Genomic DNA, 26,102 nt, shown 5'->3' with positions numbered 1-26,102 from the left:
CCAGTAAAATTGCATCTAGTTGGTTTCAAACAAAAGGAAATTAGGCTTTTATTGTTAGCATGACAAACAATATTATACAAAAAATGCTAAATAGCAGTGAACAGAAAGTTTATAACATAATTAAAAAGATATACTGTTGGTATGAATAGTAAACGGATAACATGGAAATTAGGAGAGGCAGCAAAAAAATGTAATCAAAACAATAACAGAAGCATGTGAGATCTAAATATAAGGACAAGCTTGTTTGTGTAAATTTAATGGTGTGTGTGTGTGTAAGTTACTTAGGATGTATATTTTATAGATTTTATAGATTAAAGATGATAGTTTAGATGTTTAAAAATGCTTTAAAAATGATAAGTTGACTTATCAGGTTTGTCTAGCTAAAGCGTGCAGTGAATTGGCAGCCAACCTGTATATAATTTGAAATTCAGTCGAGTTCCTGTTGCTCATGTTTCTTTTACTTAGACCATTATATTCAGTCATGTTTCATTTACTTAGACCATTATATAGTCTTAATGTAAGCCACAAATATGTATTACTTGCACAAAAATACATTCTGAACAAGGTAAGAAAAGATATTAAAAAAAAAAAAAAAAGATAAAAAATATATGGAAAGTGGATGGAAGGTGAGAATCCAACTGAGGTGGATGGAAGGTGAGAACCCATCCTGGGTGCTAATCTCGTCACAACAGTCACATTCAGTTACATTCTTTCTGTGGTGTAATACAATACACACATGCACAAATCACAGTGATAAAAGTGCATGTGTTACATTTCATTATTTCAATAATATACAGATTTTCTGTAAAGTATTTTTTTAATCTATCATCTTGTTTGTGTTCAATGCTTTATACTTTAGCTTACAAACATTTAGCCTACTTATTTAAAGCTTAAGGGTTTTTACCCTTTAATGTATTTATTTATCTTTATATAGTGCATTTCAAACTCCAAATCATCCTCAACATCATGAATATTATTTCCAATTAAGTACCTTTTTAACAAACTTTCTCCAAGATTTTTCGGTTCTTTGCTAGGTAGCACAGCTTGAATTTTACTGCATGTGCCCTTAATGTTTAACTGCTGACCCCTTGTGACCAATAAATGTAATTGCACTGCTTCTTAGCCGGATATTTTCACTTGTTAGAAGTATTTAAATTCAGTTTATTTGCTTTTTCTGTTTAAAATTAATTAAACAGCATGTAGGTGTAAACAGATAAAACTGGAAATACTTCTTTTCTAATCTAAAGACGAGCAACAGCGTAGTTAAATACTGCGACAGAGGGGGTCGGGCGGCCAATTGACAGATAACGAATCACTTTCTAAGGTAAACTACAAAAGTACAAAGAAATGCTCTTTATGAAATATTCTGTCTTTAATCATGTTGCAGCCTGGAAAAGCTGGTGTTGTTTTGGGGCAGCTGGTTGTCCTAATAGTCTTTCAGGCTGACCAGTTAGTCTAGTATGCATTTAAAACCACTAAACTTGACCAGCCTGATTAGTTTAGGATGGTTACCAGCTTTAAAACCAGTGTATTGTCTCAGGTTTTTATTCATCAAGAAACTTTATTATCAGTTTTGACTGCTTTTTATTTTCTCCATGAAGCTTTACATCAAGCAGTACAGATTTATTTTATTAATTGCTTCCTCTTTTAAAGGCTAACAAATAAGTTGTGGCTTTATATCTGTTTTATATCTAACATAAAAATGTTGTCTCATAAATTTATTTCAATCCATATTTTGGGTGTTATAATATCTTCTTCTTATTCTCTTATTCTTTGTTGTCTGCCTTTATTGTCTGCCAATAATAACAATTACATTTTTTGAGAGTAATCACACTATATACATTAGACCAGGGGTCCTCAAACTTTTTAACTTAAGGGCCGGATTACTGTTCTTCAGTGTTTCGGGGGGCCGGACCGCAGATGAAATAGTAAACACACCCCAAAAAAAAGCTATTTACCATGTATACTGGATGTATTGTCTGCTGTGTATAACTGTAGTATAATTTTACTTCATAATGATAATGCAGACATTTTATTTACTTTAATCATTTCCATTATCCCAACTCATACAGTGTTCCCCCAAAAATCAGTGTGAACTGTGAGTCTGCTTTTGCCTGACGAGACAGTCAGCATCAGGTTCCATATTTGTTACTGCCAGTCATAATAGGTAATAAGTGTTGATGAGTGAGTCTGAATCTAGTTGGAGATTTAGGGTGTTTAAACTTCGATAAAGTCTGCTCACAGGTACAGTGGTACTTCGGTATACGTCCTTAATCCGTTCCAGATCCTTGGATTCATACCAAACAGGACGTATACCAAACGAATTTCTCCCATTAGAAATAAAGGGGAAATGATTAATCCGTTCCCATGAAAAAAAATCCTATTGTTATTGGCATATTATACGTTGATGGGGTTGTATAAAATAATGTATAAAACGGATAGTTCCGGTCCTAAAATCTGATTGGCTGAGCTGCGTTTAAAGCCGTTGTAAAATCACCGATATAAGCGCACCTGTCACCACCTCACATCATCCCATATTAATACGCCACTGAAAAGAAAAAGTACAAACTTGGTTTAAGTCATGTACTATACATGGAAACGTCCAGATTAATATAAACAGTAATCCTGATCATTAAGCGGGTGTTTCGTCCAAGAAATAGTGTAATAGTTTGCGAATGTTATGTTCGCCCTCATGTTGCCTAGCAATACGGCACACCGTTAACGCTCGTGGCTTTGTCTCGCGAGAGGTAAACAAGAGTAGCGCGCGGTGTCATGACTCATTTTGACCCGTACAAGTTCTAGCACGCGAGTCGTATTCCAAACAAAGGTCGTGTACCAAGTAAAATTGTTCGCGTCCAAACAGGACAATAATTCCTGAATCTGCATGTAGTTAAGAGCATTAGTTTTAATGAAATCAACACAGGACACAACGATTTTCATAATGACATTCCATTTAACTGCTTTGCAACGCAGTGCAGTGGCTGCGGTCAGTCATCTCTCGATTGATACGCACAATCACTCCTCTCGCCGAACCCACCATGCTTGGAGCGCCACCCGTTGGATCGCTGCCGTGTAATCTACGGAGACTCTGTGAGTTTAAAGATGAACAGGGGCCAGACAACATGTATTGCTATTGTGGTTAAAGGGGCCGGTCAAATTAAAGCATCGGGCCGTAGTTTGATGACCCCTGCATTAGACAGTATATACAATAGACATTGTCTTAAAGCAACTTTACAGTATCAGGACCAACAAACCAAAATGAAGTACATACATTAGTTACTATGTTTAATGACCATTTAACTGAACATAACCCTTACCACTAGCATTTCCATGTCAGTCTGCTAACTTAGGTATTACACTTTGGCATGCTGTGGTACTATTAAATACATCTCTAAGAAACTATTGTTGTAATTGGAGAATGAAACTATATTGCACTGTGATCCTCTATTGGCGATGACCATGTGTAAAAAATAAATTTAATATCTCAGTGTCTCTATTTAAACAATTAAATCCTTAGTTAAATATTGCTCATGATTGATTCAGATGTTTCTTCTTCCTGTGTTCCTAACACACATGCTTTCTATTGTTCAGATCCACACTTTTCCAGTTCTCACTCTTTTTCTTTTATCTCTTTCCCCACTTTATCCTCCTCCCCTCCATCTCCTTCACCCCTCTCTCCCTGTGGTACCTCTTCCTTCTCTTTCTTACCATCCCCAACCTCCCTCTCTCTCTCTGCCTCATCCTCTGTCTCACACCCGGCTCCATCGGCCACGATGCCCTCCCAGCCCTCAGTCTGCAGCTCCAGATGCTCAACACGCCACACCATTTTGCGGACACTGGACTCCAGTTCGGCCATCAAACGAGCCAACTTGGTCTGTAGAGTTTCGAGACTGGCTTCGATGCGCACCATCTTGTCCTCTGTCTTTTCCGTCTCTTCTTCCCCATCACTTGGATTTTCTAGCATGCCCATCTTGGTGAGGATCTGGCACCCCTTTTCCTCCAGAAGACGCTTGGCAGCTGGGAACTCAGACAGAGTGTCTGTCAGGTCCTCCTTGGACAAGCTGAAAAGGTCAGAGTGACCAATGCTTCGGATGTTGGCTGTGCGTCTGTTGCCTGATTTGTTGCCTGGATGTGGTAAAAATGAAGTAATGTCATAGGTCAGAGCAGAACACTTTTTTGTTGAATGTGTTGAATCATTTGTTCATTCAGCTTTACTCAGGTGCTAATTATTTGTACATTTATAAAAAAAAAAAAACTTTGGTAAAGCTTATGGAATCACATGGAAACCCTAGATTTCTGCATTAATTGCACACAAACAAACAATTAAACTTTTCATGTGTTCATCAAACAGAGCTTTAATAAATGAAATGTAAAATAAGCTTGGGCCCAGAAAACTTTGGCTGTTTTGCATATAATTGATGTATGACTTGCTGTATCAAGCTGGTCAGCCAAAACATTAAACGTCTTTTTGTACATTTTGTCAAATAAAGGTTAAATAAAGGTTTAAGAGAATTAGCAAATTACAGATATTTAGTTTTTATTGTATTTTACAAATGTATAATTATGGGAAGGGGGTATGCATGTACTGGTTATACTGTGTAAATATCCATATGTAAATACTTTATCTTCTTGTTCTTTTATTATATTTTGGAGAGTATCAAACAAAATTTCGTTGTACACAAGTATAATGACAATAAAGGTTCTTCTTCTTCTACATTTATTTTGTGCTCAACAATATTGAGAAGTAATACAGTGAACTAAAAAGTGTCTAAGACTTGTCCAAATGTTTGTTAATTAGCCATTCCTACCTTTAATGTTTAGGATGCTGATTTCACCAAAAAAGTTGCCATCACCCAGCACAGCAAACTGAGTGACCCCATCATCAGCTACCACAGCCAACTTTCCCTCTTTAATAATATACATCTCATGCCCCACATCTCCTTTCCTACACACATACTCTCCAGGGCTGTAGACCTACACAAAACAAGAATTACTGAACCTGTATGATATTAGCCTTTAACCTCTTACAGTGTGACCCTGATGTCTGACCTGTGGTGTGAGCTTTAGCACCAGCTCCTCTAGTAGGCTGCTCTCACAGTTCTGGAAGATGGTGACCTTAGAGAGCGTTGGCAGGTGCACACTGACAGCAATGGCCGTCTGCAGAGTGACTGGTAGCTGCTGGAGAATTTCATTCTCTCGAGTAATCTTTCTATGGAGAACAAAATAATAAAATAATTGCAGTGTTTTTAAACAAATGAATAAGTTGTGACACAAAAAAATTTACAATGGCATAGTTTGTATGACGCACTTGTTGATGTGCAGATGCTGGTACCAGTTGTTAACGCGGTTCTGTAGCGCTTTGCTAATTCGCCGACTGCGCAGGTAACTTTTTACCAGCTCATGATTGGGGAAGAAGACATTGTCCCGGTCACGCAAGTTCATTATCACACTTCCTACACTCCCCACCACAGAGGCAAACACCAACACTGCAATCAACAGGTCAGCAATCATGAAGAGATATTCCTCTTCACAACTTGGATTAGGAGTGTCTCCAACTGTGGTGAGGATAAGAGTGGAAAACCAGAAAGAGTAGAAGTACTGGCGGCGTGTGAAAGAGAATCCAGGTTCTGAGATGTTAGGGTAGACCCAGTCATCAGAGCCAAAGCCAATGTAACTTGAGAGACTGAAGTAGATGCATGCGTTCCAGTGAATGAGGATAAAAATGAGGATCATCAGTTTGGAGATACGGAATATGTTCGGGTAGGAAGCGCGTGTCTCCATGCGGTCCAAGGCCTCAGAGAGGCGAGGTGAGCGGAAAAAACGATTGACCCGCAACAAAGAAGTATCACTGCCCAACAGGAGGTAGAGCAGATCAGTGGGTAGCAGGGACACCACATCCCACAGAAAGCGGGAAGATTTCAGGTATCGCATTTTTAGCCTGGACTTTTCTCGCACCAAGATGCCTTGCTCCAGAAACCCTATAGATGATAGATAAGAGAGATCATTAGCAAATTCCATTTGTGTATTTGCTACTCTCCACAAATACAGACACGATAAGCTTAATAAGTGTTTTCTGTCCTGGATAGAAGCTTGTTAATAAACTAATGTGGTGGTAGCATCAGTATCTTCCCTCTGCTATCAGCCAGCCAGGCACCTACACAGACACACGACTGACTGTGAGTCTGTAAGAGAAGGAACAATGGCTAAAAACAGTTTTTTTCATTGCTGATGTTTTAGTGATTAAAGTGCTGATGTACTTAAATTGCTTTGCACACACTTGATTAAACAAAGTTGGATTAGTAATCATTTAAATGATTTGACAACAACAGTTTACTTAAGATAATGATACCAGTTTATGATCAACTGGTAAGTTACACTTAAATTGGGGGTTTTGTTTAAAACAGCGGTCCATTTAGTTTTTATACTTGATAGATTATAACAATTAACAAATAACATTAAATATAAAATGTTTTTATAAAATTAAAAACTTTAAAAAGAACCTACCAGTATGTACACTGACTATCATGTCAGCTAGATAGAGCAGGTCAGAGATATAGTCCAGCGGGAACCAAACTTCCGGAAAATCCTGCTGAACTTGATAAAAACAGGCCCTTGAAATTAAGAAGGCAAATACAAGCATGGTATAGGGTTTTTCTGATTTAATAAATAAATGTATATATTTATGTACTATTTGCCAGACATAAACCTTTACAATTGCAAGCATGAATATTTATCATTCTGTAAGTTTGTCTATTATTTCTATTTGTGTGGCCACTGTTATGATGACAAAAAAGCTGACAAAAAGGTTGAGAATCACTGTGCTATGGAATTGGCTATAGAAGGTTTAGTAAAGGTGTTTCAACTGTACTGACTTTATAAAACCTCCCACCTGAGGATAATAACAACCCAGTTGTAGACGATGGGAAAGATCATAACCTGCAACCAGGCATAGTAAAACTCTTCAGATGGGTCAATCACCCATTCCTTCCAGCTAAGATAAAAGGAGGAAAAGAGAGAAAGATAGATTATGACAATTACAAATACACAGTATTGTTAAAAAATTTAATAAATAAAATAAAACATTGGCAAAATGGGTCAGTCTAATTTACTGCTGCACCACCCGAATGCCCACAACATTTAGGTTTGAAACCTTTCTGTAAATTACATAGACTATAATCAACTGCAAAGTATGAGGTACTTGGACTATATCTACTTTATATATTACATTACATTATATATTACAAAGATTCAGAAAGTATGTAGAACCCTTGACTTTTTGTACACTTTTGTGCTGGATTTGCTCATGAATTTTTGTAATTTTCAAATATTCCACTTGCAAAACAATTAGTATCCCCAGTTCCAAAATGATTAATTAGGAAAGGTGAAACACAGTGGTAAACATGCCTCTGTCCCAACCTTTCTGAAAATTAAATTTGTAGATCAATGGCTAAATGTGGGGAAAAAAAAAAAATATATATATATATATATATACTGTATATAATCTTAGAAACACTTACTTCAGTTTCATCTTCTCTTTGCCTACATTTTGTCCCTCTCCTTTGGTCTCTTTAACTTCACTGTCTTTCTGTGCAAGATGCCGGTTAAGAAGCTGAGTCCAGCGATTCATGCCAGCTTAGTATAGTGCTAACATTAATAAAAACAGAAGTGGTTAAATAAAATTGCAGTATGTATATTATATTGGGAAAAAAACAATATAGTCTGAACCTTCTGTCACATTTCAACCATATTACTTTACCCATAAATCCGTCTACACAGCATGTGTGTGTGTGTGTGTCTATGTGTGTGTATGTATGTGTGTTTACCTCCAGCTAAAGTGGTAACATATCCATTGTTTGGTCTCCTAAGTCCATGCACATAATAACACTGAGACCAGGCTGTGCAGTACAGGAGGAGGGTGATGCTGGTTGCTGCAGTGACAAGTCCCTATAGAGTCCAGTGTTACGCTCTCACCTACTGACTCAGTGGATCTGAACCAGTAGCCAAAAACCTCATGAGAGGTAATCAGAGTAGTGCTGGTGGAGAGGATTACCTACCTGCACTAAAAATTCTCTGTGCTTTGATACCATGTGTGCATTTGAATGTTATACTTTTCATTCATTTAAACCACCATTTTATCCTGGTCAGGGTCGCAGTGGGTCAGATTCATTGGTTGAAAGGTAGAAAACACCACAGACAGGTTGCCAGTTGATCACAGGGCAGACTCACACACACACACACACACACACACACACACACACACACACACACACACACACACACACTCACCCACACATATTTTAGCAGTTCCAACTGACCTGACTGCATGTCACCTGGATGAAATTATTTCTATAATATACATTATATACTTTCAACTGTGTGGCAATAGCTTGGATGTGCAGTAAAGACATGATTTGACTAACTCCAGCAAAGCCTTGCATGTACTGGATCAATGTCCAGATATGATGGAGCACTCACTAACTCACTAAAAAAAAATTTTTTTTTTAAGAAATTATAAATGAATATTTTACTAAACATTTGCTGAAACTTATCAAAGAAAGATAATAATGAATTGCGTTGTTTTAGCGTTGCTTTGCGCCAGCAGGCGGCAGCATATTTGGCACAGAGGTTTGTGTTGTTGCTCGGTCCATGAGTAGCGGTTCGAGACGTCAGATCGTCCCTTGCGTGTGGGTGTACTCTGGATAAGCCTTATTTATTGTCCATACCCGTTTTCAGACGAACCCTGCCTTTTGCGCCAAGTTCCGATTGGCTGACCGCTTGTCTGTATGAACTATGATCCAATCCCAGAGCAGGAGGCGGGATTTATGGGATACGGGTGGGAAACACAATGCCCCCGAGGTACTGGAGAGAGAAGATGGCTGCGAATGGGAGAGGGAGTGAGATGTTACAGATTTGAGATGCCGAGGACCGTCTCATTACTGAGAAAAGAGGAGCGAGAAGACGAAACCTCGCGTCGTGTGGACTTTACTCATATATATGTGTGAATGTTGTCTTTCGGTCTCATTACTTGTCATTTGTGCGCGGATCTGTTTTGAGCTCTGGAGCTAAGGCTAGCTAACAGTTATTTCTTCATCTCTTGCACCTCCTCCGAGCCTGGACAGAATACACTGAGGACATTCTAAACATTAAGGTGAGTAGTTATCAGACGAATGTGTGTTCCGTGAACATTTCAGATAACGTGTGTGTTCACAGCAGGGTTTTAAATTTGACCCTGTAAGACTTGGTAACTGACTGGTTGTCTTTAATTAGCCACCTTCCTTCCAGCTGAGACTCGGGCTGCGTTTCAAAGTGCAATACTAGCGTGCTAACTAGTATGTGTGGAATCGATACTTCAGCAGTGATGGCGTTACTGTTTTGACATGCTAGGTAGTGCAGTAGTGTAGTAGTGTGCAGGAAACTCTGCCACAGTCTCACTATACCTGAAAACATTGATCTAGACTGGATTGTTGACATTACTATTCATAACCACAAACCACTTAACTCACTCCAGTGTGACAAAACATACGATACAAAAGCCTCACCATTAGCTTGTTGAACGTCACATTTTGATACAAATAGTATTAAAAGGGTGACCTATATGTGATTTCTTTTTGCTATAACAACCACCACCACTGCTTCGGAAATGCTTCTCACAAGACTTTGAAGTATGTTTCATGTTTCAAAGTTTTATTTGTCACATACAGGTCTTACATGGTATAACTAGCAGTGAAATGCTTTAACAATTACATTAAGTCACATTAGTACCCAATAACAAGAGAAAATGAACACATAAGGTACAAAATAGAAAAAAAAAACTTTAAGTGGATATAAATTTAAAATATAAAAGGTGCAAGTGTACAAACTGGTGTTCTGCAATGGTGAGAAATTACTACACATATATGTACGCATACATACGTACATACAACTGTGGGAATTTATGCCCATTCACTCAAACAAGCATTAGTATGGCCGGGCACTGATGTTGGTCAAGAAAGCTTAAATTGATGTTCCTGTTCTTTCTAAATCGTTTCAACGTTTATTCATGTCTTTGTAGAGCTTTCTTTGTGCACTGGGGCACAGTCGTGCTGGAACAGGAAAGGGCCTTCCCTAAACTGTTGCTTCAAAGTTGGAATCATATCATTTACATTTACATTTTCTGCATTTGGCAGACGCTCCTGTCCAGAGCGACTTACAGAAGTGCTTCCATAGTAAACATTTCATTTCTCAAGTTTTAGTAAACAACAGTCGAAGAACACATCTGCTCAAACCTGTTTTTTTTTTTTGTTTTTTTTTTGGAAATGGAAGAAAAGTGCTTAGTAAAAAGTATCATTTCCACTATATAACTGCTTTTTTTAAACCTGTTAGGAAATGTTGTGCCTGAAAATTGGAAGCGGTGTCCCAGTACTTTTCTCTATATTTAGCAATACCTTATTCTGTCCATATCAACCTAATTGAATATAAACATTATAAAAGGAAAGGAAAGTGGAGTTACAGCCATGTCGAATAGGTTTTATTCCTCCACCATTTTTACTGCTGACAGGACTATGATTTCAGTCCAAAATTACAGGTCACCTACAAATATGTACGTAGCTGTAGTTACGTATTTGTGTCTCTGTTGTGGTAGAAAGCATAATCAGTGTGTACCCTCAACATGTTGCTAGATAGCTAAATAGAGGTGTGTGTGTGTGTGTGTTGTAGAACAAAGCATGCTTGATTGCTTTATTTTTACCAGTTTCTGACTAAACCACTGAAGTTGTGTCTTGGTGTGGCCCAGAAAGAGAGAGTAAGATTATATTGGTCAAAGTACAAGTCAGCGTGACAATAAAAAGAAAAAAAAATCAGCCTGTGGAGAAAATAAAAATACAGTTGAGCTCTAAAGCAAACACAGCCTTTAACTGTAAATTCTTCTCAGCTGGCTCACTGTTCAGGTGCACATTCATACAGGTATTCAAATTGCATGTTGTAATTTCGCAAGTGTATGAAGGGTAGAAAATTTAATGTGTTCTTTCAGGCCTAGATTGGTTCTGTTTTGACAGGATACATTTAAAATAAAAGACAAAATTCAGTGAGTAGCTGTATGAACATAGTTGTTAATTACAGTGATAAATGTGCTTAAAGTTCAATCTGATTGAATCTTAACCCAGTTTGCGACTGACAGTGCTTTCCAAAGCGCTTTCAGTTAGACTGTTTATATGATGCATGAAAGAGACGTGCAAAAACTGAATGTGATTAGAAGTTTTGAAATGCTGTTTTACACAGAATCAGCACATCACAAGTCTTGGTGAGAATGCACAGAGTGATGAGAATGTTTCGACCGCACCTAAGGGAACATTATTAGCTCAGTAACTTATCCTGCGCATCTCTCTCTTACTTGTGACATTAGACCATTTTTTCAGTTTCTGCTCATTCGTCTGGCATTTTCTCTCACATGCAGTGAGGCTATTGAGAGAGCACAGTTCATGGTGAGTCATGCAGACATAAAGCAATACAACCAAAACATATTGTTGACATAAAACTGTCATAAAACATAGCACCTAGGTACAAGCACAAGAGGCCAATGGTTAAATGTCCCCCCTCCATCCTTTCTACTGAAACTACTGAACTGCTGAATAGGTGTTGCTGATTGCATTTTATTGTTAGTCTGAATGAACTTTGATCGCTTGTTGACATAAGGAATGTGACTTGTGAGTCAAACCTGTGACATTAACAAGAAGGCCTTACACTACAGTAGCTTTGTTCTTTCATTGTTTTGCTCCATTTAGTTTCCCTCACTTTTACAATTATGTGGCAGCCACTGTGAAACCACTCTGTGACTTACTAGGCTCCTGGAGGTCCATCTTTATTTTAGGCCATCAACCCTATACGACGTACTGACAATCCCATCCCAGATCTCTACATTGCTGGCTGTGACCATTCCTAGCTGTAAGACCGTTTTTGCAGTGACCCACTTATTGGTTTGTGCATTAAGTTGTTTCAGACAGTAGTATGAGATTAAGGACTTTTAGTTCTCAGAGAGCCACTATTATCAGTGAGCAGCTTAGTCATACACCTGGCTAATGATTCATTATGTCCCGAGGGTGGAATTGACTTTGTGAGAAAGTTCTTTTCCATTATATATTAGTCTCACACAAAGCATGTATAGTTCTTCTAATCTGGTATTGGGAAATCAAAAACTTCTGTTTGCAGAATGTTGTTACTGCATTTTTGCTTACTCAAATGACAATTACACCATGTCATGACTGACGAAGAAGTTTGATTAATGTTGTCCGTAAAATTATTTCCAACAGCTGACACTTGATTTTAATTAAAAACACAGTTACAGTCTTACAGTGTAAGAAAGCTGATTTAAAATGCACCCTGAGCCACACTCAGTGGGCATGTGCCAGTTCTGCTTACATCCGTATTTGTAGATTTTAATCTGAAGAGGACATTTTTTATGCGTTTATTTTATTTAAATGATAAACAGCAGAACTGTTACACATAAAAATCACACAGTGGTGTCACTTTGTGTCAGTATGGAGTCTGACTGGACATTAATTTTTGCACAAGTGGACCAATGTGTACTGTTTTGTGTTAATTCTTCCAAAAGCACTGTGAATATTTTGCATTGTGCTCCAGTAAGAAGATTAAACTTGTTATCTTATCTTGGTTTTAAGTAGAGCTTGTAATGAGCTGTTTAAAATCTGAATTCTGGTTCCTGTGGGACTTGTTTAATGTGTTTTAAATGTTTTTGCAGTTTGACTGTCAACTTATGACCGTCGGTTACTTGTTAAAAGAAATGTGGCAGAATTTACATGTGTAGTGTTAGAATTAGAGAAACGAATTAACTTTGTTAGTGTAGTTCTTAACTCTTTAGCCTTTCAAGCTTCCTTGTGATTCGGAGAACATGGACAAAATTGCTGTGTCTGAAATAAAGAATTTGGAGGATAATACAGGGATCTTGTAAAATCTTTAAAAGGTTAATTAATTTAAGCAATTATTTTTATGTCATTCTTTTAGTAAGCTGTACTGTACAATGTCCTAAAGTGTTATGCACCCTGCATACTTGATCGCTTGCTTAATAGTCAGATAGAAAAGTAGCACAGTGAATGAAGCGCTGGTTGGGACTGCGCTTCATTACAGCGCTGCAACATCATGATGATAAAACCGAGAGTTAGTGAGTAGCATCCAGCAATCAAAATAAAACCGAAGCAGTTGTCATTAACTTTATCTCAGTTCATTTGGCTTACACTGCTGTTATTGTTTAAACTTTGCTCCATGCACTAAACCATTATGTTAAAACTGCCAGTTCTATCTTACTGGCATCAAAGGTTTTATATATAATATGCTCATGTGTTTCAGTCACAACAGTTGTTAACAAGTGTAAAAAGTCAGTTTTATAAAGAACATAATGTGCTGTCAAATTTACAGCAACAGTTTAGGGGAGGCCCTTTCCTGTCCAAGTATGACTGTATCCCTGTTCACAAAGCAAGCTCTATAAAGACATGAAGAAAAGCTTGGTTTACAGAAACCATAACTGAACAGTTTTAGAATGAACTGGAATATAAATTGGGGCTTTCTTCACCAGAATCAGTGCCCAGACATACAAATGCTTTTTAAGTGACTTGGCACAAATTCCCACAGACCTGTTTTAAATACTTCTGATACAGACCACATAAAATTGTTAATGTTCGATTTCACTGGTTTTCTACTCTGTGGGTGGTGGGCTTCAAAATGATATAGATGTGAAAATGAGGGCTAATCATTGGCTGTATTTTTCAGTACTTTCATTACTTTTTTATTGTTGAAATCTTTAGAGTGTTGTAATCTGTTCCTGAAATCCCAGTCCTACAACATACCAACTCTATTATCCCCACAGTATGGGTGGGTGGTTCTGCACTTTTTTCCTGTTAGTATCATTTGACAAAATCAAAATCAGCTCTGTTCAGTCATTACTAGTGAGTATTGGATGACGCTGGTGCTGCTTTGGCCCTCAGGCCTGGTCGCACTTTTGACACAATGCCACTGGAATGTCACGCTCTTCTCTCAGAAGTAAGGGAAGCAAACCATCATTCTGCAATGTACCAGGAAGTTTTTGGAAAGGCTGGGTGGAGTCCTTGGAATGCTGTGTTTATTATGTGATTCATGAGACATGCGGCTGCTGCTGCTGCTGCTGCTGCTATTGCAAGCCTCAGAACATCTAAAATGTCAGCTTTTCTCTGTGAAGCTACAAACAGAACAGGATTTGTATTAATGACAGAAAATAGCTGGAGTGTCGAAAAAACAGCTTTCATTAAAACTCTACATGCACTTAGTTTTTCAAGAATCAGCTGGCCTTTAACTTACGTAACTGTTACAGTGTTTACAAACTCACCTGCATATATTTTGTACATCTGGAACATTGAAAGCTAGTGACTAGCGATCAGGGAAGCATTCCTGTCCAGCACTGGAATTGTGGAATATGGTGGGCTAGCATAATAGACCCTTGCACCACCCAAGCACCCTTGAAACCCATTTAAAATAGAATTTAGACTTTCCCTAATACAAATAAATAGAAATAGAGAGGATGTGACTTTGCAGACCATAGGCCAGAAAGCCATGTCTGGAGATAAAGGGATGGGTCAGCAGATAGACTTTGATTAGGTAACAGAGAAATATGCTTTATAAGATGTGTGTTTGTGTTGGTTCTCTCACCGTGATTATAGAACTGTTTTGTATTCACCAGCTCTGTTATTGTATCACAGCTTTGCTACATGCATCACCACTGACCGACTCATTCCTGTTTCCCCCAGGTGTCTGCGTCTGTGTCTCAGTATGGAGTGGTGTCGGCTACAAACTGGATGACTGGATAACTACTACATCCAGCATTTAAAGTGCCCTGTTGCCGTGACAACTCCTGACCACTGTCATGCTCTGACCTCCCATTTTGTCTCTACCTGTACACACCCTATCTTTTGCTCTTCTCTTCTGTCTCACGTGGTCCCTCCCTTCCCCATTTCCCTCTATTTTCCTCTTTTCTCTCACCTCCTTTTCTTTTTCTCTTTTTCTTTCTTTTTGCCGAGCTTTACCTCAGTCCTCTAAGAACCTAACCTTTTGAGCCAACTTTGGCCTGAAAGCCAAGATGAGCTGGCTAAGTCGTTTAACTCCCAGGGGTACGGATGGACGGAACAGCCGGAGCGTTGCCCCATCTAGCCCATGCACTGCTGACCCGGAGACATGCCTGATAGTGTTTGAGAACCATTGGAGACAGGTGAAAACAATCACTCATACTCACAGACACATGCACAAATGCACACGCTTTCTCCGGTCACAAGTGCTGACTGCCAGACATCTTGAGACGGGGTTGCCAGCGGAGAGAAAAATCTATATTTTAGACAGGATTTCATTGGTTTAAGATCAGTGTGAGTTTTGGGCGAGGCTAAAAAATTACATTTGCATTTTTCACATTTGGCATTCCGCAGACATTGGCATTTTATCCTAAGCGAATTGTGACTGACAAAAGGCAAGCTATTGAGGGTTAAGGGTCTTGCTCAGGGCCCAAAAGTGGAATTATGGCAGTGGTGAGGCTTGAACTAGTGACTTTCTGATTAGTAATCCAGTACCTTAAAGGTAGGCCTACCACTGCATCTACTACCTTATGACTTGCCTTTACTTTCTTTTTTCCTTTTAAAAAAAATCTGTTTATGGATTTTCCCCCCTTCTCCCCCAATCTAGTCATATCTGATTCCCTAGATGTATCTCCTCAACTGCCTTAGACCCCTACCTAGATTGAGGAGTGTCATACCTAACACATATCCCCTCCAACTTGTGTCTAGTAGCCTACCACTTTTTTTCACCTGCATAATGTGGTTTCAGCAGGGATCAGTGCCATGTACAGAGAGTCACACACTGATCTCTGTTATTCCCCCGTCTCTGTACAGATGCCATCGACTAGCTAGCAGAGGCCATAATTGCAGCAGTAATGAGGAATCCCTTTGGCCTTCCCTCCCTCAGACATTGTCAATATTGTCTGTGTAGGCGATCGGGTGGCTGATAGCAGAGCTAATCGAAATTGAGAGCTCGAGATCTCAGCAGTGGTGGGCTAGTGTGTTGGACCGCTGCACCACCTGAGCGTTCATATTGCCTTGACTTTCTGTACAGTATATTAGAGCCTTGGTCAGGACTGACTGACTATAGATATAAGAGAGAGAGGAAGTCAAATCAAGCTTCAGCTGTAAAAAATGGATTCAAATAAACTTCTTAATGAACAGCATTCAAACAATAACGATTGTTGGTTAACTGGTTAATCATTAACATTCCAGGAATTGGCCGCTGGGCGCTTGGGTGGTGCAGCAGTCTAATTTGCTAGTCCACACTTGCTGAGGTCAAATCTCAGCTGTAATTGCTACCTTGGCTGGTCGAGACGCCTGCATGTGGGAAGGTTGACTCACGGGGTGTGATTCTTTTTATGCCATGCGTCTCTCTGTGCGACCCCGTGTCTGACAGAAGAAACAGTAATTGGTTTTATGCATCTGATGGTTGTGAATGTGATTGAAACACAGGAGCTTAATTGTTAGTCGGGTTGTTCACATACGTTCACATACTATACCGTATAGTGTATAATTCTTAGAAATGCAAGATGCTGGTTTTTCAAAATCAAACATCAAGCAGTATCACAAGCAGCCTTATTCGTCACCCTGTGTTGAAACAGCAGGAGTTATACAGTTCCTAAACTTGTCTTAATATGTGCACCAGCAGCCAGCCAAAAATAGAAATGTGTTCCTATTATTAATTTCATTTTTAATTTAATAATTTAAACTTTTGAACCCAGAATTTCGGCTTGTGCATCACTGTTATTTTTCATAGCAGCAAATCCCCCTTCACTGACCCGACACTCAAAATCTCTTTCTCACACAGGTGTCCTGGGTGTTGGAGCAGAAGGACCCGGCGGCTGGTGGAGCTGATGATCTTACAGCTGTAAGGAATCACACGGATCAGATGCTGTGTCTGCTGGCAGATGAAAGACCAGCAGGGGGCGACGGTGATCCAACAGGTTTCGAATAACTGCATTCACTTTAATTCAACAGACATCAGCCAAAATTAATGCAACATATTTTTTTATTCAAGTCTATGTCTAGGACTGTTGCATGCACTCTAAAGGTTTCAGTAACACCAAAATCTTATCGGTCCTAAACCAGTTTGACATGATTTTCCCTGGAAGGAAGCCGGTGTGTTCTGCATTACCTTTGCAAACCTGTTTGGCCAAACATGCAAAGCCAACAAAAATGCACATACACCAATGCAGTTGATTGCCTAGTTTGTACATCTTTCGATCTACTAGCAGTGTATTTAGCAGTGCATTTAATACAGACTTGTGTGATTTTTTTTATTTCCTCCTCGTCTTTTAAGCGATTTTGACTCCAAAACAGGTTTCAGTTTTCCTAAATCTTTGAAAATACTGTAAGGGGTTTTGCTTTAGAAATTTTAGAAAATTATAAAAGCAGCTTAATTTTATGGGGACAAAATAATAAATACATTTTAATAATAATACATTTCTATAATTTAATAAACTTGTCTCTCTTAGTATGTTCCTTAATTCTCTTCATAAAACTACATGTATAATACAAACCCTTTTTAGATTATAACATGTAAAGAGTCTTGGGTCATGGCCACCCAACAACCTGCCGGTTTTTCGAGGCTCATTCATCCTCTGACCAGTATGTGCTCCCCTTGCTGTTAAAAGAGATCTTTCAACCCAGTAGTCTGGTCATAATGATGCAGCCCTCATTAGAGTCACTCAGGTTTTTATGCTGATCAGATCTGCTGCATTTATCAGATGTACTACGAGTAACTACCATCAGCCCAACATTTATTATATTCCAGACTGTCACATCAAAATGGTACGCAATAGGCATTCCTATGTGCATTTTTGTGTTTGGTCCTAATTTGACTGATCTGTGTATATACAGTAGGTCACAAATAAATTTTCTATTGCTGTAGGACAACAGCAGGGCATTTTTAAAACGTCTGCTGAAGTTACCATTAAGGTTTCTGTCATTATTCTTTCATCTTCCCTCAGCTGTCGGCCCCATTCTGCAACTGGTGGTGTCTGAAAACATCCTGGAGCGACTGGTGCAGTGGCATGTGCGTCGTGGTCTGGACCCTGAGAGCCAAACTGCTTTGCTAAAGCTTTTTGAGATGCTGATTAGCCAATCCCATCAGGCTCTGCTTCAGCATAGTGCTGTGCTGCAGCCTCTGCTAAGCCTGTTGGGAATTTGCGTCGACCCTCAGCTCGGCTGCCCACCCAACTTGGAGGCCAGCCTAGTTCTTCTGCTTAACCAGGTTGGTGTGTTTGCTGGTGTGAACAACAGTAAAACTATTTCAAGGCTCACATCCTGTTTACATTCTCACCTGTGTGATTATGCTTTAGAAATAAGAAGAAAATCTTACTAAGTGGTCAATTTTTACATCACAGAAATACAATGCTTGTTTACAGTAACAAATTAAAATAAAGGTTACAATGGGGCCTGGACTAATGACTGTAGTAGAAACATTTCAGTTATAAATAATGTTGTCCCCAGTTATAATGAAATATTAATTATTATTAAGCTTCTTTTTATTCCCCACCATAATTTTTGTTTAACTGTGTGCTCTTTCATCTAGGAGATTTTTTTCTTTTTGTGTCCTTAGGTGTGTGTATCCATGGCAAGGCAGCCTGCAGTGTTGGAACTGCTGTTTAGATGTGGGGCGGTGCAACAAGGTCCCACCAATCTTCTAATCTTCTCTTTACTGGTACCGTTCATTCACCGAGATGGAGTTCTGGGCCAACAAGCCCGCGATGCCTTGCTGTTGGTCATGGCTACTTCTGCCAGCAACCATGCCGTGGCCCGCTACATCACTGAGAACTCCTACTTCTGTCCGGTAAGAGCGTATGGATATGCGTGTGAGAGAGAAAGCTAATGACACACTTTATTTTAGTTGTCTGCATGTTAGAGCATATTGATCTTTAAGTGGTGGTTGTGTGCAACAGCAAACGTGTCCTTCGCTCACAAGCACTCTGGCTGCATTCCAGATTGTATGATATTATATTGCAAATTATTTTAATTGAGTACACCAAATTATTTTCTTTTTTTAATTCAGCTATATTATTTTCATGTAGTATGCTATTTAGGACAGGGTCTGTTTTGTGTATGTCCCACCTCCCAAACCAGTTTTGCTCAGTTTGCTTTGTTTTGATTTTTTTATAACACAAATCCTTGATAATTTACCAGTGCTGGTACTGTCAATGCTAGTTTGGATTATTGCTGACAAGTAAATACTTTATGAACACATATTTTCTAACTCTTCTCAGAGGTATCTGTTGCACAGTGATACGGCTCCTGTATGAAAATTGCCAAAAAGTGCCTTGCTTCTAGTTCTAACCAAATTCTCTTCTTGCTAAGTGCCGATTTACAGATGAGGATTTTGGTGAAAGGAAATGAAAATATAAATATTTTCTACAAAATATTAGCTAGCTAAAAGAAAAAAAAGTTTTTGTTATTTAGTAAAGAATAAACAAAGCAGAAAAAGTAAGTCTGGGAAATGTAGTCTAATGAATAAAACACTACATTATCCCTTAAACCACTACAAATGGTCACATGTTTTTTTCTAAACATTTATTTAGTGTGTGGATTGTGTAAATGTGCCCTTTAAATATTATTTGGTTATGTATTGGCTGCAACAAAGTCACATACTGTTATCAAAAGTGTTTGTTTTAATTGTCCATGGACTGAAATCTATACTTTTTCTTAGGTGCTGGCGACTGGTCTGAGTGCTCTCTACTCCTCCCTGCCACGGAAGATTGAAGTGCGCAGTGATGACTGGCATGCTCTTCATAGGGAAGACTGGATGGGCGTTTCCTCTTTGGTGCTTTTTATGAACAGTTTAGAGTTCTGTAACGCTGTGGTTCAAGTTGCACACCCACTCGTCCGCTGCCAGCTTCTTGACTACCTCCATAATGGCTTTCTGGTGCCAGTCATGGGTCCAGCCCTGCACAAGGTAAAAAGCAAAGAATAACCACACTGGAGGTCAATACAATTGTTTAGGCTATGTGTTATTCACAGGCTAGTATACCTTTTAGTGTACCTTTTACTTTATTTAATTTAAACATCAGCCACACACTGCAGAGTGCCATAGATCATTTTTCTCTGTGTCACTTCTGCTCAGTCATCTGTTGATGAGATGATAGCAAGCACGGCCTATCTTGACTTGTTTCTGAGAAGCATCACAGAGAAAGCCCTCCTCAAGACTTTCCTCCGTTTCATACTCCTGCATCGACATGACAATGACACAATCCTCGATACGCTGCTCACACGCATCAGCAGCAACTCACGGGTAAGTCTTGAAAGTCTAAAAAGTGGGTCTGATTTTCTTTTCCGAATGAAGGAACTTTGTAGCGCTTAGATGGCTTTGTGTCTTCTGTGTATATCTGGCAAACTACATTGCTTTCTTGTCATTTTGAGAGGGTGCTTGTGTAGTAACTTTCTTCTATCACTATGTAGCTGTGCATGGTCTCTCTCAGTCTCTTCAAGACTTTGCTCTCCCTCAACTGTGAAGATGTCATGCTCCAGCTTGTTCTCAGGTCTGTGTCTGTACCACATACGTGCATTTATCCACATTGAGCTTGGATAATGCTTCAACCTGCTGTGTGATGCAGCGTAATCACTGAGCTGCTGTTCTGTGTGTAGGTATTTGATGCCCTGCACGCATGTAATGCTGAGTCAGCGGCGGGCTGTACGAGAGACTGACCTCTATGGCAAATCGGCTGATAAGTTCCTGTCACTTATACCAGAGTGCTGTCGAATCACGGGAGCCAGTAATGAGAGGGAAGAGGAACCCGTCCTCCGGGGCAAGGGTAAGCACATACATATCAGACAAATGAAAAGAGTTGCATTTGATCATTGTGTGCAGTATTTTCAGTATCTTGTACCCAATCCTCCAGAAATTCTTGACTATTCCTTTTCCGGCCCATATTAATTCCTACTCCTGTTTTGGCCCTCCATCCCCATTTTACTCAATGATTTTCTTTCTCACCTGTTGCAGAGCTATCGGTGCAGTGAACCAATGAACAATTATGTCTCAGACATGCCTCTAGAACGGACACACACAGTCATTTTAAAGTTAGTAACATAAAAGAGATAAATTGTAGGGAAGTATTTTCCTGCCCTGACACACGTAGTGTGATGTGATTTATGCTTGCACGACCCCTGATATAATTAAGATGATCACCACTTGCACACTCAGACACTTCTGCTGCTTCTTATTGCCTGCCAGTGTTGTATCGCGTATGAAGAGCCACACTAAGCTCCATGTGACACCACCACCACCCCACTCACACATGTGCCCAAACTAGTCCCAGAGATCTCTTCGCAGTGGCAGCAGCAGGGGACGCCATCTAACCTTCCCTTTCTCAAACATGACCAACTGTGTTTATGTGGAATCCCGGCCAGTTCAGTGGTTCTGCTGAGATTCGAACTTGCGATTTTAAACACTCTGCAGTGGTGTGTTAGTACTTTAGATTGCTTCACTTCTTTTTTTGCCTGTCACAAAGATCAGATTAAACAAAATGTAATAGAAGACTAGGACAACCTGAGTAAAAATTAAAGTAGTTGTATTTTGTTTTAAAGAAAAAAGTTATCCAGCACAAACTGGCTCTGGGTGAAAATCTAATTGCCTATTTACTCACTCAGTTGTACTGGATTAGTTGCTTTGGATAAAGGTGTCTGCTAAATGCCATAAATGTAAATGTATTAGAAAATGATTTGATCTTTTATTTAGCATTATGCATATGTTCTATATAAAAACATTCAATGTCTTGTTTTCACTGTAGTGTTGGGAAGCCCCACTTCAGACTCTCCTATTCACCCTAAGCCCAACACTCCATCCCGCTTGACGCTCTTCATTCGTCAGCAAAGCACAGCCAATGCGTCCTCCACTGGTGCTCCTGACAACACTCCCTCTTCTCCCCGTGGCAGCGTTTCCACACCATTATCCAGTAGTCCAATGCACCAGGCTACAGATACAACTGAATCTGAGTCTGGCTACCTGGAGTATCTTCGAGATGCCCGCAGGGGAATTGAATTCTGCTCGTGGGCCTGTCGGGACTGGTCAGCCCCTTATGATGGTGAAAACCCATCTCCCAACTCATCACCACCTCCACCACCACCTCCTACATCGAACCCATCGCTCAGTGTGGTGCCTGAGCACTTCTCCTTGCAGCAGCCTGGGCCTAAAGACAACCAGCAGAGGGCAGCCACCGTGGCAGCAACACGAGCAGAATGGAGTATCTCAGATAGGAATAGTGACGAGTGGGACGTCACGATCAGCAAGAACTGCATCAGCCTCACACCTCGCAGTAAGAAACGTAGCCTACTGCCTAGTTCAGTTCCTCTGCAGCCTTCCTCATCAACCTCATCATTGATCACAGGGGCCCCTTTAGGACCTGCAGAACCTGCATGTCCGCACCCCTATGCAGACCCACATCAAGCACTTTGTAACGGCACTGGGAAGGCAGATCAGTGCTTAGACATGCCAGATGGAGGGATGGAGGTGAAAAAGGTGAAAAGAGATGCCGATGCCAATGGGCGAGTTGTGGAAACTGGTTTAAATGGAGGGGTAGGTACAGTCTCTACTCAATCAAGTTTCACCTTGCAAAGAGAGCGCAGTTCAGTGATGAAACAACCTCAGGTACAATCCGCTGTGCTTCCACAGACACAAACAAGCCCTGCTAACCTGCAGTCCTTGTCTCGAGAATGTAACTCAAGTGAGGGTCAAAGATTGTCTCAAGCCTCAGGCCAAAATGAAAATTCAATGCCAAATTCTAGTAGCAAGGGACTGGAGTCAGTTGAAAGTCTGATTGAGGAACTTTTGGAACAGGTGCCCTCTGAACCTCCGTCTAGAGAATCTAATGGCCAGGGCATCAGCATTGAAATGTTTCACCAGGAGCTGAGAGAACTAGAAGAGAGAGTAAAAGAAAGACGGGTTCACACACGAAGCTTTGAGGAGTTCACTGAAGATTTTTCAACTTTTTCCCCTGGTTCAAACCGGACAGATGAGGAGTGTCCATCTTTAGAGGCCGAGCAGGGAGCTGGAGAAACAAAGCCTGACGGCCCTAACACAGCAACGTTTAGTCCATCGCGACCCCTAGGACAACCTGTTGCACAACCATACATAGGTAACTGCAGAGATTTGGGATTTTAGATGCATCACTTTGTCAAGGATTGTAAACATCTAGAAGCCTGATCTTTCCTCTCTCCACTCTTTCAATCTGTCTGCAGGTCCTTTTCTGACCGTGCTCTTTTCAAAGCTGGAGAACATGATGCAGAATTCTTTGTACGTGAACGTTCTGCTGACTGGCATCGTTTTCCAGCTTGCCTGTTACCCACAGCCTCTCCTCCGCTCCTTTCTTCTTAACACAAATATGGTGTTCCAGCCCAGTGTTAAGTCTCTCGTACAGGTAGCACAACACAGCAACGCTTCACAACCACCTAAATAAAATGACATCTTAATTCACAGTGTATTGCTTGAGTTTATAATCTGTAGTGTGGTGGCAAACAACTGATTTACCTTGACATACATATACAGTTGATTTAGAAAATATTAAATAACGTTTTCCTGTTTTAAATACATTCTTTTACTTTATTGCTCAGATATTATCATTAAATCTGTGCAACAGTGTGTTTTTTTTTTTTTTACTGAAAAAACGAAGCTTTGTTTTTATTGAAATGCTCAAAGTCTGACTGACTTTGTTATTCCTGTATACTTTGTTAGCAACATTGCTTTTACTCAGCGGTCTTTCTTTTGCTGTTTGTCAGGTGCTTGGTTCTGTCAAGAATCGAATTGAGGCATTTGCTGCAGTGCACGAGGAATTTCCCGCCTTGCTGAGAAAGGCTCGCCGCTTTCTTGTGACGCGAGGCAAACTAGACTGGACTGATTCACCCGCGGGAGTGCCCCCTCTTCGCCGATATGACTCAATGGGTTAGTAAATAAGCACGAGAATGCATGTGTTTATACACTATATGTGAACACCTGACCATTATGTGTTTTTTGACATTCCAATCTAAAACTATAGGCGTTAATATAGAGCTAACCCCTGCTTTGCATCCTCAGCAGTTTCCACTGTTGTGGGCAGTATGTCTGTACAGAGTTGGAAGTATATGATATGTAACTGAGGGAGGGCAGGCTGAAGGGATTCCTCTGCTGGCTGGTCAGTGACCCAGTACAGAGACGGGGAATAATAAAGGGCAGGGTGAGACACCCTGTACACAATACTGATACTTGATACCTGCCTTGTGTAGGTAAAAAAAAGTGTTTGGCTACTACACATCTTGGAGGAGGTGTGTGTTAGGTACAGCCGTTCTTGGTCAGAGTTGGGGTGTGCAGTGATGAGAGTGATATGACTCGATTGGGAGGTTTATGTAAGGGTAAAAAGTTAAGAGGAAATTAAATGACTTAGCTGTTTGAGCTAACACGATATTTTGAGAAGGAATAATATCAACACCAATTAATATTGATGAACAAATTTATCATGAGTGTCATATTAGGGTCCTTGAGAATAATAAATAACAAATAATTTTGTCCTGACTTAAAAGTTTATTGATAAGTGTAGAGGTCAGTTAGGAGGAATATTTCTAATCAAGAAAGTAAAAAATTATCTGGGTTTTTTCCCCATTTATGTAGACTTCTATGGAACAGAGCTCAGACAAAAATGTCAAAAGATGTTTCAACATTTCCTGATATTTTTGCTTTTTCTGAGGTTTTGCTATGCAATCGTTTCTCTCTCTTGCATCAGCGCATGTCTTTCTTTCTCAGTGAAGAGTCGGAAGCCGTCTCTGGGCGAGCTTATCCTGAGGCACACTAACAGCCCGACACGAGCGCGACATGCAGCTCAGGCAGCTCTGGCACACGTGAGGGACGGTGGGCATTCTCTGCACAGCGCTCTATTCCGTGGCGTGGTGGCTGCAACAGGAACATCCAGTCTGGAGAAGCAGGCTGAAGCACTGCGGGTGAAGAACACTGTTTACTGTGCAGTTATCTTCTCAGAGTTTCTCAAGGAGCTGGCAGCCCTGGCACAGGAGCATGCAGTGGCTATTCCCTTCCCACCCAGCCAGGGCACTGAGGAATGAGGTGCACTGCTCAAGCTGCTGTTTTTTTTTTTGTTTTTTTGTGTTTTTTTTAAAAGGGAAAAGTAAGAATTTAAGACACGTGTAATTTTATGTTTATAGTCATTTTTAAATGTACAGCAAATGTAAGAGGTTTATTAGTAAAGCTTTAGCAGGTTGTGCATATAAATCTTGTATATAGTCCATATAAAATATGTGAATAATGTTTTTACACAGTATAAACAGAACGACTCTCGTCCTGCGTTACTGTACACATGCACTCCGTAAAGCAAAAACTGTCATTTCTCTACATATTGATTTTTTTTAAAATGTTAGAGGCATGCTGCTGTGACATTTTTATATTATTGGGGCTGTATTTAATAATTTCATATAAGCCTCGAAAATCAGTTCCACATATTTATGAGGTTAATAGGGATGGGGGAAACCATTTTTAAAATGCCTTTAGTCCTTTTGTTGAGGATTTGTTTCTGATAACCATAAAAGAAGAATTGACGGCCAAGTAAAAACTGATTGTCCAAGTGGAAACACGTTAAAAATAGAATCTGTATAATCTAATCAGTTAAATATCAAACCAAGCACACTGGCAGCCAGGCCAAACACATTTATATTATCTGTAGTATATAATGGAGACGTGGCATGGCTTAACTTTGTCTTAGAGTCGTTTTGGCAAATTGAGCCATTGGTTCTTATGTTTTAACCATAACTGCTAGTATTTTTTGTTTTAAAAACTGGGGTACCTGTGAGGACTTAGATATGCACAACACTGCACATAGAGCACAAAAAAACAAATCTTATTACAAACTTTCTCTAAAATAAACAAAACCTAAATATTAAAACACTAAAAACTAACTAAATATTATTAAAACTTACAAATTTGACTATAAAACAACTAAATTATACAATCTAAAATGAAAAATAAAATTCTACTTAATTTTACAAAAACAAGAATTGTGTTCTCACAACAGACACGTTTATCATTATTAGAAA

General features: G+C 39.6%; 2 protein-coding genes across 2 annotated transcripts; one reads left to right on the top strand and one right to left on the bottom strand.

The window, feature by feature from the left end:
• Positions 1 to 3,610: 3,610 nt before the first annotated feature.
• cnga4 (cyclic nucleotide gated channel subunit alpha 4) lies at positions 3,611 to 7,627 on the bottom strand. The gene is made up of 7 exons (XM_063005688.1): positions 7,518 to 7,627; positions 6,890 to 6,991; positions 6,505 to 6,611; positions 5,309 to 5,978; positions 5,050 to 5,209; positions 4,809 to 4,974; positions 3,611 to 4,125 (listed from the first exon to the last, which is right to left on the bottom strand). The coding sequence occupies exons 1-7, from the start codon at positions 7,625 to 7,627 to the stop codon at positions 3,611 to 3,613; spliced, it is 1,830 nt and encodes a 609-aa protein (XP_062861758.1).
• Positions 7,628 to 9,078: 1,451 nt separating this feature from the next.
• On the top strand, positions 9,079 to 25,294 carry fhip1b (FHF complex subunit HOOK interacting protein 1B). Its single transcript, XM_063005409.1, has 13 exons — positions 9,079 to 9,148; positions 14,769 to 15,226; positions 16,873 to 17,008; positions 18,035 to 18,297; positions 18,646 to 18,876; positions 19,747 to 19,992; positions 20,161 to 20,328; positions 20,496 to 20,575; positions 20,682 to 20,848; positions 21,824 to 23,167; positions 23,271 to 23,449; positions 23,808 to 23,970; positions 24,805 to 25,294. Exons 2-13 carry the CDS (start codon positions 15,098 to 15,100, stop codon positions 25,116 to 25,118), a joined length of 3,420 nt encoding a protein of 1,139 aa, XP_062861479.1. The 5' UTR covers positions 9,079 to 9,148; positions 14,769 to 15,097; the 3' UTR covers positions 25,119 to 25,294.
• The last annotated feature ends 808 nt before the right edge of the window (positions 25,295 to 26,102 follow it).

The sequence above is a fragment of the Trichomycterus rosablanca genome, chromosome 12 (assembly GCF_030014385.1).
Source record: "Trichomycterus rosablanca isolate fTriRos1 chromosome 12, fTriRos1.hap1, whole genome shotgun sequence".
In the NCBI taxonomy this organism is placed as follows: Eukaryota; Metazoa; Chordata; class Actinopteri; order Siluriformes; family Trichomycteridae; genus Trichomycterus; species Trichomycterus rosablanca.
The sequence above is the reverse complement of the archived record's forward strand: the minus strand, read 5'-3'. Positions and strand labels throughout refer to the sequence as shown.